Genomic DNA, 17,308 nt, shown 5'->3' with positions numbered 1-17,308 from the left:
TTGCCAACAAATGGCCATGTCCCCTCGATTTTGGGGCACTCTCCTACCCACCCAATGGGCTCGAGGTGAGTGGACCTTCACCCACGTGGAGCCTAAAGCCAAAGATATGGTGCTCAATGGTCTTACAGTGTCGTCAGAGTCATTGAATAGCACCACCAGTGATCATTCCTCGCCTGGTTCGGATTTGATCGAGTTCTCCGACATCTCTTCGTCCGAAAACCGCATTCTGAACGGCCTCATTTGCAACTTATTGCCTAGGATCGGCTCAGGAGTGAGTGCCCTAGTAAGCTCTTGCTCCAAAGGTCTGAACAATCGACATGTGAAGCGAATGCTCAAGAACTGTCCGAACTTGAAACGTCTGGATTTGAGCTTCACCAACGTCAGTCATGGAGCTTTTTACGGCTTGGCCAAGCTGGGCGCTCTCCGATGGCTCGAAGACCTGAACCTATCCGGATGTCGCTACCTGAACGACTCCTCTCTGGAATTTCTGTCCTCGTGCTTCCAGAAGCGAAGAAGACCTCTTCAAAGCCGCTTGAGGAAAGTGAACCTGTCGGGCTGTCGCAGTATCACCTCCTATGGACTGACGTTCCTGCACGCTTTTCGGTCCAACTTGGAAGAACTCGACTTGAGTGGCATTTACAAGGTGGATGGAGATACCTTAAGCACCTTGGTGCACGATTGCACCAAGCTTGAGGCGAACAAGTTGGCCTATTGCAACGATATCGAGGACGGACCCTATCCGAATGAGGCGTCCGGATGTCAGAACCTGGAGTGTAGCTATCGATTCTGCTGCCAGCAATTGCAGAATTGAGCTATGGAGTCTCTGTTTGAAAGCTAGTCGTTGCCATATGAGTGATCCGCCGACCCAATTCCGAGTGAGAACGTGTCCCTCCGAACCACAGTGTTGGTTGAGTGATGTATCGGTTGCTATTCAAAGTTGATTTTGTCCCCTTCTGATGCAAGATGAAAGAAAAATAATGAGTTTCCAATCGTTAAAAATATATTAAGTTATTTCCGTCTATACAATCATCTTGTCTGTTAGTCAAAATCAATATTGACCTTCATCATCCCAGCAGTCACTCGACATCTAGAACGTTCAAGACCTTGCGCGATAAAAACAGGATTTATTCCATTTCTTATAGAACTTTACAAAAAGCATGTGGGACCTTAGTGTGGCCATAATTCAAATTACAGTTTACTAAAAGGCTTTTGGACCTCCTCTGGCCAATCATAACGTTCTGGTAGAGCGCTGACCCCGTCGTACTCATAGTTGTACAACTGGCTCCGAATGAACTCTTCTTTATCTTTGGGCTCCGGATAGGTGGATGCCGTTTGGTCCTCATAAGCAATATTAGCAATATTGGCCGCAATCTTGATCGAGCAATCCTTGATTTTCTCAATGGGTGGGTAGAGTCGACCAACAGCCAAATCTTCAGGGGTAACCATATCAGCCAAGGCTTCAGCCGCACCCAAGAAGACCTCATCAGAAATATGATGGATGCCGGTGCAAATCACACCCAAGGATACTCCAGGGAAGATGTAGGCATTATTCCCTTGACCAGGCTCCACACGTTTGCCATCGTAGTCAAATGGCTCAAATGGCGATCCGGAGGCATATACTACTTGACCCTTGGTGTGTTTGTAAGCGTCTTCAGCAGTGCACTCAGCCTTATCGGTGGGATTGCTCAAGGCAAAAACAATGGGCCTTTTGTTGAAAGAGGCCATGTCCTCCAGGATGCCTTGGTTAAATACCCCCGATATGGCGGCAGCCCCAATCAAGCACGAGGGCTTCAACTCCTTCACAATGTCTTCCAGTTCCTTCATGGGCTCGTGCTCGTGAGCAAATGGGGCCTTATGTTGGCTGATCCCTCCCTCAGGTCGATCCTTGACAATCAGACCTTTGGAGTCTTTCATCCAGATCTGCTTTCGAGCTTCGGCCTCGGGAATGCCTTCCCGTTTTTCCATGGCCTTGGCCAGAAGTTGGGCGATCCCAATGGCAGCCTCTCCAGCACCTTGGAACAAGAAGGTGTGATCCGAGAGTTTGGTGTCCGTTGCTTTCAGAGCAGCCAGGATGCCAGCTACAGCGACGGAAGCTGTTCCTTGGATGTCGTCATTGAAGGTGCAGAACTTGTTGCGGTACTTCTCCAGAAAGCGGAAGGCATTGTGATTGCCAAAATCCTCGAATTGGATCAAGGTGTTCTGGCCATATCGCTGGACCACCGCATCCATAAACTCGTCGATGAAGTCGTCGTAATCTTGGCCAGTGACACGACGATGGCGCAAACCAACATAATCGGCATCTTCCAAGAACTTTTGGTTATTGGTCCCCACATCCAAAGTGATGGGCAGAGTTTGGTGAGGCTTGATTCCGGCCAAAGCCGTGTAGAGAGCCAATTTACCCACGGGAATTCCCATTCCGTGAACCCCCAAATCTCCCAAACCCAAAATACGCTCTCCGTCAGTTACAACAATGGCTCGAACATCATTTTCGGGCCAATTTTGCAAGATGTCATAGATATGTCCCTTGTCGTAAATAGTGATAAATAGGCCCTAGGAAAGGAAACAGAACGGGTTGTTAGAATGGTCCAAAGATATTCTATTTTGTTTCAATCTTATTACCTGAGGTCTTTTGAAAGTGTACCCAAACTTCTGGCATGCCTCTCCCACAGTGGGTGTATACACAATGGGCATGAGTTTTTGCACATTTTCCGACAGAAGCTTGTAGAAGAGTCTCTCATTTCGGTCCAAAAGATCAATCATGTACACATATTGATTCAGTTTGTTCTCGTAACGATTCACTAAAAATGGGACAAAATCTGAACTTTTTGTCCAAGAAAACATACAAGTCTACTCACAGTTTCTCAAACAATTGTCCACTTGCTCATCTTGGGTCTTGATCCTCGGTGGGAGCAAGCCATGAATTCCTGAAAGAAAAGAATACACCCTTGAGAAAGTCGGTCGTTTTACCAACAGTCTTCATATCGTTCCAAGTCATTAAACCCTAATAACTACATACATGAAGATCATTCAACGTAAACCATTTTTCTCACCAAGAGCCTGTCTCTCTTCAAGACTGAATCCCATGCCCTTGAAGAGCTTGGGATTGCGGAGGTAATCCATTCCGGGAACAGTGGAGGGTGCAACTGATGTTCCTCGATCAGCTGTTACTCTGGTGGCCATTGGCCTGGATCCAATTCGATCCAAAGGCTTGTAACTCATGTTGGAATGGGTTGAACTTGGATCTGGACCCGATTGTTGGTGTGATTCCGACGCCGAGGTCGTTGAACACAGGAATGAGCTTGTCGTACCTATGTTGAAGAGTTGAGAGTGTACGTATTCCGCAAGTTTATTTAAGAACCTTCTCGATAAGGCTAGAGAGGATATTCACAAGTTCACTCGAATGACATCACTCGATCCTCACTACTAGTAGATGGAAAACTAACTGAACAAGTTGTTTGGGTCTCTGTTGCGCTTATATTTATTGAATGGCCAATGAGAAAGCCTTTTCAAAGACAGAGGTATAAAGTTAGGTACGTTGACCTGGCTCATTGAGGGAATTTCATTGTCATTGATGAGACTAGCTTCACTGAGTGACAAATACACTATCTTGCGTTATGTTCAATGGATTCGAAGGACTCTCAACGCCAGACTGAGCAAGGCATTGAACAATTGTTAGTCGGATGATCGAGAAAAATGAAGGTAAAAGTCATTTGGATTCCCCCCCCCCCTACCTCCCTCCAAAATCCAAAAGGCACGCGAGCGGGTATCCTTCCTCAAATTACTGGACGAGGGTACAAGTAATCGCTAATTAAATTCGAACATAACACAGCGATCAAATGAACATGTGTGGTGTTCCGCAGGGTTGCATCTTGGCTCCCATTAGAAGTGACGGTTAATTTTCTGATCATAGTTTTCGACCAAAATTTGGGCTTTAGAAGCGCTATGTTTGACTGAATTGAAATGTCCGTGTGGTTCTGTGGTTAATGTCAGTATCGTGAATGGTATTTCCAAGTCCATCTCGTGCTCAGAGCATCTTTCTTATTGCGGTTGTTCCAAGTAATAGTCTTGTAATATTGGTGATCTTGGTTCAAAATGTGTGAAATTCAATGAATCCATTCCCAAAAATTCAGTAAGGAATTGTTGGGAGCAATTACGATTGCCTCTAGTGTTTTTCATTCTTTCAATCTATTCATTCGTTCATTGTGAACTGTTCAATAGCATTGAAGAAAAGATTTTTCGAATAAAGCTGATCATCTGGTCTGTTGTGAAAAAAAACGAAGTGAAATTTTCATCGCGTACTAAAGAAATAATCCCTTTCGAAGGACAAGAAAGGCACGATGTTTCAAGGGTCAACTTTGATGGGAATTGAAAACGTGACTTAATCGACGTAATGGGATCACTAACACTCTTTTCCTCTACCTGGAGATGAAGCCCAAGGTATGGCTAGAATCCAAAACGCACTAATGAACACAGCCACTATCGAATTGGACACTACCAAAGGCAGGATTTGACCGATTTCGTTCTCCATTGTACCCAGAGCAAGTTTTAATGAACAACTAACATGATCTCTGGTCCTCAGGAGTAATCATGGATGACTTTTCAGTTCCGAAGAGGGTTTTCTATTCACTTTCTCTCCTGATTCCATGTTTTGGCACTTCACAGAGATTCAAGAGTGACAACAAAAATCAGCTGTTTGATACAAGTACAAGAGGGTATATGTATAGGTGTATAAGTACATACAATGAAGTATTAAACTCTGAATCTTACCATCGTCGGCGTCGAATCGAAGACCCATTTTCACTCAGAAATAGCTCCAAGAGATGCTCGCAGGTAAAACCCAAGTTTAGAAATGAAAAGAGGCTCTTTTCCTGCCCTCACTTAGGACGCCCAGGAACCAGTGGAGAGCAACTCAAGGAGACCGTCTACTGTACAATGAACATGTCCTACTTTGCTACTTTGGATGTGCGTGTACTTAGTACATCCAACATCTGTATCAAAGTTACTTTTCCTCTTGCATAATACCCGTCGTTCCAGTCTGAACTTACCATTAGGGTTGCCTAGGGTAACAAATTGTCGATTGTTGGTGAATTGGGGGATGATCCTATGATTCCTCAAAAGGGCGGTTCTGAAGGCACTCATCTTTCAAGGTATGTGTACAAGTGCTAACTGCGATGCACATTGAGTCTTTACGTCTTTCAGGACCAGTTTGGATAGGAAAGCATTCTTTTTTGACAAAGAGCCGGCTGGCGAGTCAACGTACACAGCAGCTGATCTTATGATCATATGATTCATTTCCATATAGTTTTTAAAGAGTAACTCTGTCACCTGACAGGTTTATTATGTAACCCGTTCGAGTAAGGTTAAAGTTTTAAAACACAACTATTACGGGAAGAGGCTGAGCTGGGATTTAATGGAAACGTTTTTTTAAGTCAAGACTCTGAAATGGTTGGTCTTGCTTGAAAATAGTTTTGATGGGATCCCCGGGAAGAGCTACATATTTGGAAAGTTTTGATAAGTTTTAAACGTTACTTACCGACTGTTGCTAACAAAATATCAGTTTTAAGCTTCTTAGTCTGCAAGGCGGCAGAGCAGGCTGCGAAGTGATGCAAGACGAAGAAAGCCCTTCTTGTCCTTGTCAGTTCAAGTGTGAGAAAGAGAGAAAGCTGGATGGAGTGTAGGTAAACACTGAGATATATGTATCTTTGGGAGTGGACTGATTGGGAAAATTGGCATGATTGAGATTTTAAGTAGTACTTTGATTTTGTGATTAGAATACTCCTTCCTGGATGTATTCATTTATCAAGAGTGTTGGTAAATTCGAGATAATATTTCTTGTTCAAAAACTTATGAGACAAGTTGCCACAGATGACGCTTCTCTACAGGTTCGATGTTTGGTCGTTGCAATATAACGCCCTCTGTAGGCTTAATCAAGAACCATTGTGCTCCCTGTTCTGTAGCATTGCTAAAATCCACAGATCCCTGAAATACTTGCGATATACTTTAGCAATTCTTTTCCATGCTAACTGTATTTATTTCAAGTAATGTTCTCTTTTCCGGCTCACATAAATCATTTTACTTTCGTATCTTTCTCTTTATTATCCGCTCTCTCTGATTGAATTTGGATGTTCGTCATCATGTTGAATGAAGTCCAAAGGTAACCTCAGTATTACTAAATTTGACCAACATAGAGAGTTTTCGCCAAAAAGCTACAATGACATTGATATTATCAGAAATAAATAACAAATTGACAACCGAATGGTATCGACGAACCTGCCAAGATGAGTGACACCTAAATTACAGGAAATACGGAGATCTCAAGAATGAATGAGCCTTACTCATGCTAAGATTGTTAACCAGAGAAGGGTTATCGCATTCATTCTTGTATATTGAACATTGAGAGGGCACTGCAATCGACCCAATCGTTCAATCAATTCAACCAAACAAGTTGAATTTGAAATTCAGTTTTTTGGGGTTAGTGAACGGAAAATAATATTCCAGAAGTCAGGTCTTCAGGGTGGAAGAGGTATGCTTCGCCATAACTTTGTCTATGCTCCTAAAGACGTTAACTTAATTCATATACCATTCAGTGATAACAAAATTAGTTATGGATGCGAGGAAAGATATAAGCTAACCAAAAGCGCTAACATCATGTCCAATGTTTGTCAAAGACGGTTACGCTTGGAAATCTACGTAAAATAGTAGTCACAACACTGAAGTCGACTTTTACATGGCGACCAGGATTAAGCAGGACAATAGAAACATTTATATGTTTGAAGCCTGCACCATTAAATATTACTGGTTTCGGATTGATCGAACATCTATTTAACACCTCTGGTAAAAGTGTAACTGTGTGATCAAACTTAGGGCTCTCTAGTAGACTAGAGAGCCCTAATCAAAATAAGACCCAGAACGTGGATCCAAAAGAAGTATTAATTGAACTTCATCAGGCGGGGAACAGCATCCGAATAACTTGACAAGAGATTGAACAACCTCAAAATGAGCAGACACCAAAGATGCTTTGCAATTGGATGAAACCTTGGAAGTGTTTTCATGCGATCTGGTCGGAGGGGAAGATTTTTACGATAGAAATGGTTTCCAATGCTCCCAATGGGTAAAATCTTGGAGAACATTCCGAGCACCAGACAACGATTTTTCGTCGCCAAAAACTAGCCTCTGTCATGGTGTGGGCTGATGTGACATCCAATGGCCGCAAACCGCCCCTGATTTTCATACCAGAAGGGTGGGGCCCCAAGCCACACGGCTAACGGGAAACTTTTTTGGCGCCCTTCCTCTCCAGACCCCAACGTCATCGACTTTTCCATAGAGCCCATTCTTGAGAGGAAGGTCGGGGTCAAATCATCCTTCGGAGACTGATTGGGCCGACCTCGAACCTGACATCATCTGCCCATCCAGTTATTGGAAGACCTGATGCTGTTATGAGAGTCAGGGGAGGTTTTTGAGAAGTTAAAAAAAAAGCTTTTCAAACACCTGTTTTTGTTTATCAAACTTGATGTTCATACAAAGTTAAAGGTTCTTAGTTTTGATGACATACGAAGTTGTCCCATTTATTCGTAGTTGCGGTGTTCTGAGATCCACAATTATTATCTTCTGATCGCAGAAAATGTCATTCAGCCGTTGACCCAAATCCACTGTTCAATGCCAGTTTGGATCGGCACGAATCCAAAATTCCTGACCAGACTTACATTCAAGGTATTTCTAGATATGCAAATACCGATTCTTTGGTAGACCAAGTATTTATTCTATTGAATAACATTCGTTGCATTGGATACTAAATCTGTAAAACAAATGACCCAGCCCCGGCTACCGATAAAATCCTCTGTCACTGTGACTTAATCCTTCAATGCGCAGGTAATATCAAACACACTCCATCCGAAGCTGGAATTTCATTCAGATTAGTGGTAAATGTTTTGAGTTACATACAGTTGCCTGAAAATGCCTGAAAAGTGTAACGGGGCATAGATTCCATCCCGCATCTTTCATATTCAAGGGTATCCTTTCCATAGCGAGCATCCTTTGCTTTTTTATTTCCATGGAAGTAATAATTAACCTAATGTAATTTCACAACTTTTAATTTTTTGTTCAGAACAATAAAAATTACAATAACCAGGGCTGTAAAAAGCGCTTTATGGTGTTGTTAGTGCCCTGCCATCTAACAATCACACTTGATTTAAAAATGGTTCAGTCCTCGAACTCAAATGGAAATTCATTCAGTCGATTAAGTTCAGATTGAGGTTGCCTCCTTATTCAAAGGTGACTTTTTTCGTCAAGTTGGGATGCGTTGGCAACCTCAGTTTTGATGGTTTTTTTTTATCCAATCAGCCATCTCTGCTGAATACATTCACGTCGTCAAGGCACATTTTGTCGGCAAATTCAAATATCTTCTATATCTTTAAAACGATAAAAAATATCGAATTTCTGTAGTCAAGTCATTCGCACTCGAGCATTTTATAATCTTTTGGCTTTTGCCTACTTCTGGATATTTTATATGTTTTAGCATCCTTTGTTTTGAAGGGCACTCTTGTATTTCCTAACCGTGTTCCATCCACTTTATTTATTATCTTCATTGTTTTGGCGTAATTGAGATTCTCTTTCAAAATGTAAAAAACCAAAGAATGCATTTGAGGAGCTTTTCATTTACCGAGTTCACAGTTCTCATTAACTATTACTTTTCATACACGCTAATTCGAGATCACTTTGATATTTATTTCTATGCATATGGCTTTACACAGGCACATCTTGCCCTATCAAATCTTAGAATCTCTCACATAATGGCATCTGATACTCTAACAGTTTCATATTTGAAGAGGTATTTCAATCTGAATGCATGATAGCGTGGCAAGCATTGGGCTGGTCAAATCTCTCACGACGGTGGCGCCCCCAATGGCGATACGGAAGCCGTCCCCGCAACCGCGCCCAGGGCAGTTTTCTCAAAGAAGGCTTTCATCTCCATTCGGTTCAATTCAACAATGAGCTCATGACTTCCTCGGTTCTCGTTGAGCAAGGCTTGAATCCGATTCTCTCCCACCCTCCGCTTCCAGAATCGCAGACCCTCGGCGCTCTCCGGGATCAGAAGGCATTCACATGAGAAGCACCCGCGATCCAAACTCGACTGGAAAATACAAAAGAGGACGACTTGATTAGCGTTGGTCCACGGATTCGAGACATCCACGCTCATTGCTCATTTAATGGCACCCGTTCCGTTGTTCCTTTCTTTCTTTGCTCCTCGCCTCCTTCCCATTTTGACTTCATGCCCCATTATCCTTGCTCATAAAGCAGAACTTTGGATTCTAGTAGAACTAACGTGCACTCAATGGGGTGCCAGTGGTCGGACCGTAAATACTCTCTCGGCGGAACGGTCCCACCAGTGGTTTCTTTTTGAAAATATGTGTTCCCTTATTTTTAGTCGGTCCAATCCCTGAAGGTAGGTTCGCAGTTAATGATCATTGTTGCCCCATGGAGAAGAGATAGGAACGGAGGAGTCATCTCATGGGACACGTGGCCCACTTAAATCGTGATGTTGGACGAACTTTATGACGACTCATTTCCGCTGAATTGTGTGCAGTTGATCATAAAAGGATGGATGGTCGTTCCCTGACTCAAAAAAAATACGCTGAACAATTGATATTTGTTAAAAGGTCGAATTAAAAAAAATTGCCATGTACAATGGCTGTCAACCCCAATAAGAACCCGATTTCAATGCTATGTTTTGGACTCAAAATCCAGTTAAGGAGGACAGATATCAACATAAGTTAATATGACGTCTATTCTTATTTCCAGTAGTATTCTTCCTCGTTCCTTAAGTTAAATGTAGAGCGGTCGTAACTCGAAGGACATACTGTTAGTAACTTTGTTCAATTATCTTTTGGAGAGCTATCAGGAGTTGAGAGAGCGACGGCGGCCACTGAGATTGGAATCAGTGTACTCACTCACTTTATGTACTGATGGAATGGAAAAGGACGAGAATGGAGGGGAGGAATGAAAGAAAGGAAGAAGAACGTCTAACGGGGACGAGGGAGGAGGAGAAATGATTCATTGGCGAGAGATAGAATGATGATCAAGCGCTATTGATGCCATTGAATACGTCTGCCAAGTGACATCGAACCAAGTTTGACGACAAACATTCCGTTGAGAGATTCCATTGTTAGGAACAAAAGTGATCTGCAAATGATTTTATAAATATAAAAAAAAAAATCAGTTTTCATATTTTTCGTTCCTTTTGGCTCTTCGAGTTTTTTCTTGCAAGACGTGACAGTGACAATTTTCATGATGTTTGCTTTAGCCACGTGGCATCCTCTAACAAAAGGTCAACTCTGCGGAGGGTTTTAATCCTTTGTTCTTTTAGAATGTAATAGACTTGGCACGTGTTCCATGTGGGATATGGATCATGAAGGAGGATTTTGGGAAGCAGAAAAGTCAGATTTCCCGAAGGATGTCAACGATGAGAATCGTTCAATTTCCGTTGCTCTTGTCATCTGAGACGCTGAGTAAACACAACTGGGCGGGACTGGGTCGTAGCCACGCCCTGACACGACAAAGCCAAAACGAGAGGTTGTGAATTGAACGAGAAGACTCGGATGACATAATTGATGACCCAAAATGAAGATCAAACAAGGAGGGAGTCAAAGAAACCCGATAGGTTCTCTTAGGGTTGGTGAACAGGGTGTTTAAAGGTGCCTAAATGATCAAACATCAAATAATCTCTCAAGAGGGTGTGAGATGGGCCCCCAAGTAGAGAAATGACATCTAGCACCTTATGCCTGATCGCGTCCAACTTGAAAGCTGTATAATTTTACGCTCTATTTAACGACCAAGAGCACTTTGCAGATCCCTCTGCTACTTACGAATTCACTAGAAGTACGTAAACCACCCTGCCAAATCAAATATTAGCCAGCTGTTGTTCCCCGAAGTCGCCCCTCTGCTCGCCGACCAATTGGATGGGTTGGTAGACATGAAACCCCTCTCAATCCCAAACCCTTGGGTGCTTTTTGACATTGCATTGCTATGTGCTCTGTTGGTTGAAAAAAATATTCCAAAACCTTTGTGTTTTCCGTGGCTAATCTCTCTTTTGTGACACACGCAACAGCAGAAACCCCTGTGAATAATCCTTGTCTTTGAGGGCTCTTAATACAGGGATTAAATCGGAAAGCTCATGTCGGCCTTTCAGATGGTTACCAAAACTGGGAATCCACGGCGAGAATATATCCCCAAAGATTTAGAAGTCAAGCCCGATTTACCTTCAAAACTTTGCGGAATAATTGGGTGGCGATCCCGCGACCCCGGTAAGTTGGACTGACAAAGAGATCTTCAATTACAGCCACAGGATCATCTCCGGCTCCAACTTGATTGGCTCGCTCGTCCAACGTGTTGAAGAACAAGACGTATCCAATCAATTGATGAGAATTGGCGTCCTCGGCTACGTAACATCTGGAACATAAGGGTTTAAAATCAAGGAATTCTCTGATAGTGTCATATGTGGGAATGGAAACTCACTTGAAATATGCGGAGTTCGTATCTAGTAGAGGGTTTAGGTAGATCCCACCCCGCTCATCAATCCGGAGCCCGGCCAATGAGAGGTTATTTTTGCCATTCAGGGTCTTGGTGTTGTTGTTCTGAAGCTCGGAGATGCGGATGAACTTGTATTTTTCAATATCAAACGACTGAAATTGAAAAAAAAAACCGGAGTCGTTAGTTAAAACAACAGGTTTCCTCGCGCTTGTTTGCGTTTCGTCAGAAATCATTTTTAGCCCGTTTCCCATGGAAATCGGATACCCCTCCCTCCCATTGCTGACGGGTCCAATGTCTGCCAACCCATTTTGCCTCATTATTTCAATGTTGAACTCCGGACTTCTAGAAGACTTAGCCACCCCAAATAACAAATGAAACTTCACCTTCACTTGATCATACGAATGACAGGAATGAAAAACGGCAAAAAATGTGATTTTGTTACAAGTAGAACATATCACTAATGTCTTCCAAAGTCGCAACTGTATGGTAACGTTGGAATGGATTGTTGTCTTAACTCTTCAGCCCCATTGAAGTGGTATCTAAACAAAGATAAGAGGCTGAGGAGAGCCATTTGGCGGTCTCAACAGGGCTCTCAATTAAATCTGAGTTCAAATTTCTCGAATACGCTCATAGCAGCATCATATTGGACGGTTTTATTGAAGAAGACCCTCCCACTCCGTCTTCCAATCCTCCCAAGGCAATTTGACATTGAGCAAACACGACAAAGACAACATTGTTGAACTCTAAAAGCAAAAACATTTGCTTCGAAAAAGAGATGCCAACATGTAAGAGAAATCGACCTCCAAAGACGTTGTACACACAATCCTCCAGCATACTGTACATAAAAAGGAATACCTTTTTTCAACTTCTTGAAAGGAAGAAGCCCTCTAACAAGGGGTCTTTAATTGGCTTCCGCTTTCAGAGTGTAAGCCCGTAGTTGGGGACGAATGACAAAGAAAATTCGGAATCAAATATTGGAAATCTTCTCCTGGAGTATTGGTCCTTTCTACCAAGAAGCATTCTCAATCGATTTTTACTCCCTCTTCCACTCTACACCCTTTCAATAGTTCCAATTAAGGTGGATTGGATGCACATTTCGGGCGCATGTCCCCGCGCACCACTCAGCAGGTGGTAACTAGCTAGCAAGTAGCTCTACTCCCTCAATAAGCCCAATTGAAGGGATTTCAAATGTTACAATTCATCCCAAGCAAGTAAATTAGCAATGGATGGTTAGCACCCTTTTGAAGCTGCTGCCCCGATCCTCTTCAGAGTGATTATTTGACACCATCTGACTCCAAGTTTGCTTTTCCAGACGAGCTCTATACAAATACATATCTGGCCCAGTATGAATAGGTTCAATGCTTTTGGCTGGTTTCAAAAGAACTGCTGCCTTTGTTGGCCAGCCTAAAATGAATGGTTCATGGTTGCTGTTGTTGTTGTTACTCGTCGTTGGATGACAGTCAAAAGCGAAGCTTGTCTCCGCCTCAATCGCGAGCGGTTCGAGTTCGAGGGGTTGGTTGTAAATTGTGTTTTTCAGAAATCGAGGAGGCTACTCAGAGGCATTTCAGATGGATCTTGATCAACCACACCTTGATTGCAACAATCTCAAAAAGGGGTTGAAGAACGCTTACCTGGAACAATTTGACGATATCGATGTGGTCGTTGGTTCCAATTTGTCTGATGTTGATTTCGTAGGTGGCATCTTCATCGGATTCCATGATGGCGGTGGCGAAGAACTCTGACAAGAAGTCGTGATCTAACATTTTCAACGCGTTCCTCACAGCTTCCAACTTCATTTTAGCAGATTGCATGTGCACTTCAAGATGTCTTTTCAATCAGTTGAATAAGGTAGAGGGCACGCTATCTGAATACAGATCTACAGCACATGTTCTATTTTCGCTCGTGGCTCATGCCAAACTGTTGTTCCACCCTATTGAAGGGAGTTCAAGCTGTTCCACCAAACTTGGCGAACATCTGACACTTTTCCCCAGCTCTCAAAGGCACAACCTCAAAAAGATATTGACAGAACAACAGAGACACAGCACCCAAGAGACCTCCAAATGATGGTTCTTCTCGGGCTGCTTCCACGATATCAACTGCTATTCCACAAAGAGAACTAGCAAGATTTCGGGGGGCAAAGGATCCACTGAAGCCAACGTGCTTCAAGGCGTAAAGCGGGCGCGGATCCTCTCTCTGATCCCACTTGCCGGGCGTGCTTTTCTCTGTTTTGCTCTCATTTGTGCCTCGCTCTCCAACGCCCCGCCAAGTAAAGAAAAAGAACAGAAAGGGGGTATGTTTCTGTTCTCCTACTTCTCATGGAATAAGTCACAATTTCCACCAAGACGAGACTCTTTCTTGGCATCGTCACGTACCACATCTTGGAAGAAGAAAGGCGGAACAGTTCCAAGGCTTTCTGAGCAGAGTGGATGCGAAGTAATGTTCTTCAATGAATTCATGGATATATCTAGGCTTTTGAAGTGATAAGTGGTTTAGATTGGAGGAAAAGGCAGATCGGGGTTTGCCAGTCTTGGACGAGTGGCAACTGACATGGAAAGAATGAAAATGCCTTTCTTTTTATCCCTATTATGGGACATTATGCTGGCCTCTTTTATGGTCTGAAGTGAAAAGGAAAATGCTAAGAAGAAAGGAGGATCCCTCTTTTGGTTCTTCGTTCCATTTGCCTCTTTGATGAGGGTCCTCATAATGATGTGAGAGGGTGTTGAGCTACTTGGGTCAAGAAACCTCAGGGGATACTTCCCAGGAAAAAGAGGAAAAAAGGTGGGCTTTAAAGATCCTTTCTTTTCCACCACAGGCAATATTTCCTCGATTCTCCGGCAATTGGAGAAATCTGGACCTTATTGGATTGTAAAAGTAATGTAATATTCACCTCCTAAATCAAAACCAGATCTTCAATTCCTTTTGTTATTGTGGACCACTTTTTATGTGGAGTTCCATTTTTTGGGAGGACTGCAACTAACGACCCAATAGTACGAAGATGCGGGTACTCCAAACCCTTTCTTTCTCTGTCAGATCCGTATGCTCTAAAGTGCAGCACGGGACAGTGGGTTGGTTCTGGGATTAGATTTGAACTTTGTAGATAAGTTTCATGAGGGTAGGAGCTACTAATTCGGTGGGTAAACAACTCTTTGGAAGCCAAGGACACTTATCTTGGAACAGAATCTTCCTCCATTTCCACAAGTGGGGATCTTCTTCAAAACATTTTCAAGAGTCTTGGTCGCTTTTGATATGTAGGTTCAACTTTCACAAGAGGCTTGTTTGTAAAAACTTCTCTAGACCAAGATGATTCTGTCAAGTGCGAGGGTTCCAAGGGAACATGGAACCAAGGAGTTTGAAGATGTGTATATACTGTTTATCGGATGCAGCTTGGTATTCTGGCACATTCTCAAGTTACTTGAATGGGGTAAAATGATCCAAAATTCCTTTCTTGGCCTTCCACTCTTGTCAGGAGAGTGAGCAGGATGAAATGCTTTTGGGTCCGTTTCCCCCTAACGAAATGCTTTTTTGGACACATAGGGCCATCATCATTGAGCTTGGACAGAGGAAAGTGTGAAGAGTGTGGTACATTACAGCAGGTACTAGAAGGTTTATTGGAATTCCTACGGATGAGACACCAAGAGTGCTTCTGCACAGCCATTAAAAGGACAAGGAGGCACTATCTCGTCCTTTGCAAGTCTACAAACCGGGCAGTCATGGACAATAAGTTTGAATTGCAAAGAGAGATTTTTACATTTCTTGTTGAACTGAAGTCATAAATAGGAAGAACAAATAACAAAAAATCAAAAATTAGAACTAGCCTTCAGCAAATTGCTAATACAAATCCAAAGAACCCCTCACAATTGTGATACTGCTGTACCAAATTGCTAATACAAATCCAAAGAACCCCTCACAATTGTGATATATACAGTATGGTAATCGAAAGTCTCATCTCAGAATGGTTACACAACGGTGAGATAAAAACAAAAGCTACTATCAGTGACGTCTAGATCTTGAGAGCCCTTTCAAGATCCGAAAATATCTTGGTCCATGGTGTCGTGTTTCACCATCAAGATTCCTTAACAATTTCCCTCGTCCCTGACCCAACAAACCCAAGGGAGAAGGAGAGAGAAAGAAGGGAGAAAAGAGAAAGAGAAGAATAACCCTCTGTTATCTTCCACCTTCCTCGAATGGATAGAAGAAAGCACAAAAAGTAGACAAAACCCTTGAAGATTGGTCAACTCATCTTGACTTTTGGTCGCATAATATCTCTTAAGTGTGGAACAAATGCGAAATGGCTCAAATTGCCATAATTCGATTCACGTTCCCCCCCCTTTGTGGAAGACAATATCTGGTCTCCGGGGAAGTTTTCCATTTCCCCTAGGATCCATCTCCATTTACAATAGAGCTGCTATTGTATAATCGTAGTCTAGCCTAGAATTTCAGTCGGCGGGTAATCCATGAAGCCACAACTAGGGTCCATAGAGACACCCAATCCGTGGATTATGCACGAAGGATTACCGGGCCAGTTCGTCAGCTGTTGCACCATGTTCTTAATGCCTTCACTGCTTTGAAACTACGTAAAACCATTTTGTAAGAGTGCCTTGATGGTGAGCAAACCATAAGCACGAGAGTCCCGACAGTTTTTGATGTTTTCATTTTTCAAGAGGCTTTATTGTACTCTCTATTAGATATGTAATTTCAAAAGTACCCCAAGAAATTACACTAATAGAGTTTATAATCTGCTGGTAAAATGCATCCCTGTACATTTTTACTCACTACAAATTCTAGGTGAGCTATTCAGAGTCTGGTTGTGAAGTTGGAAGCTGTCGAAGCGAGTGGGTTATAAACCCGGAATATCACTTACTCGGAGAGGCGTATCTCCCTAGAGATTCTCTCAAACCTATAAGGTTTCACCCCCAAGATGAATAGGGCACGGATGTGGACGACACAGACACAGTAGTTCGTGTAACTCTTGTTGTAGCAAATTTCGAGTCGTTGGGACGGCAAAGTTTGGTAGGGGTAGCCCGGATGAAACTTTGTAATCCGATCCACTAACGAATTCTTTCTAATCCGCAGAAGAGCTGGTAATCGTAATGCTAGAAGTTTCCACGGGTTTTACAAGCACAACTCCTAAACAACGCTAATGAAGTACCAGGGATATGCACCAACAAAAAGTTAAAAGAGCCCTCCACTTGCCATGGGTCCACGAAAGAGGCCACTTAATTAACGTGGCCTTTAGAGTTCGGGATTCCGAGATTTGTCAAGCACTTCAAGGAGTCACACACAAAGGATTTGAAGAGGATATCACAACATTGGCCAGAGATGTTCCTGGCGGAGTAGGTATATGAAAATTAATTGCTCTCAGAGAGCACAAAAGCACTTTGTCCTAGAGGTTGCTCAGTTCATAGACTCTCCCCAGGTCAATCTTTTTACCTACTTAAATGTCTTTCCAAGGACTGGGGGAGAGCTAAGACTACTAAACCTGAATGTTCATCGGTGCTGTAGAGGGCAACGAAGTAGGAGATGGATCTACAGTACGTAAGGGAGAGAGTATGGGAGTGAGCAGGAGACACTTCATAGAGCATGCCGCTACTCGTTCAGGTCCAATCTGGCAAAGCACTGTATACAACTATTAAAAAAACACTACCCTTCTCACTGAAATGTGTTTATGGTGCTCAAGGAAGAAGAGAAAAATTTAATCCTAATTTTAAATAGAATTATCACATGTTTTTTAAAAGCTAGCCACGAGTTGTAATGCACAAATAAGGAATTGTATTGTATTGCC

The 17,308-nt window shown here is 42.8% G+C and overlaps 2 protein-coding genes across 7 annotated transcripts; both read right to left on the bottom strand.

Moving 5' to 3' along the window:
* Window positions 1-1,104: 1,104 nt before the first annotated feature.
* On the bottom strand, window positions 1,105-5,671 carry LOC131878556 (NADP-dependent malic enzyme-like). 4 transcript variants are annotated; one of them, XM_059224564.1, is made up of 5 exons: window positions 5,534-5,671; window positions 3,051-3,308; window positions 2,856-2,924; window positions 2,620-2,798; window positions 1,105-2,550 (listed from the first exon to the last, which is right to left on the bottom strand). In XM_059224564.1, the coding sequence occupies exons 2-5, from the start codon at window positions 3,217-3,219 to the stop codon at window positions 1,189-1,191; spliced, it is 1,779 nt and encodes a 592-aa protein (XP_059080547.1). In that variant the 5' UTR covers window positions 3,220-3,308; window positions 5,534-5,671; the 3' UTR covers window positions 1,105-1,188. The 4 variants fall into 4 exon arrangements, with proteins under 4 accessions (XP_059080547.1, XP_059080545.1, XP_059080546.1 ...); XM_059224562.1 differs by lacking the exon at window positions 5,534-5,671 and adding an exon at window positions 5,046-5,204; XM_059224563.1 differs by lacking the exon at window positions 5,534-5,671 and adding an exon at window positions 4,768-4,924.
* Window positions 5,672-8,703: 3,032 nt separating this feature from the next.
* Window positions 8,704-17,044, bottom strand: LOC131877887 (uncharacterized). 3 transcript variants are annotated; one of them, XM_059223710.1, is made up of 5 exons: window positions 16,388-17,044; window positions 13,158-13,309; window positions 11,512-11,678; window positions 11,256-11,445; window positions 8,704-9,130 (listed from the first exon to the last, which is right to left on the bottom strand). In XM_059223710.1, exons 2-5 carry the CDS (start codon window positions 13,287-13,289, stop codon window positions 8,882-8,884), a joined length of 738 nt encoding a protein of 245 aa, XP_059079693.1. In that variant the 5' UTR covers window positions 13,290-13,309; window positions 16,388-17,044; the 3' UTR covers window positions 8,704-8,881. The 3 variants fall into 3 exon arrangements, with proteins under 3 accessions (XP_059079693.1, XP_059079696.1, XP_059079694.1); XM_059223713.1 differs by having other exon boundaries at window positions 13,158-13,264; window positions 16,388-17,043; XM_059223711.1 differs by having other exon boundaries at window positions 13,158-13,282; window positions 16,388-17,042.
* Window positions 17,045-17,308: the final 264 nt, after the last annotated feature.

This window comes from Tigriopus californicus, chromosome 3, assembly GCF_007210705.1.
Source record: "Tigriopus californicus strain San Diego chromosome 3, Tcal_SD_v2.1, whole genome shotgun sequence".
Classification (NCBI taxonomy): Eukaryota; Metazoa; Arthropoda; class Copepoda; order Harpacticoida; family Harpacticidae; genus Tigriopus; species Tigriopus californicus.
Note: the sequence above shows the minus strand (reverse complement) of the source record. Positions and strands in the feature narration are given on the sequence as shown.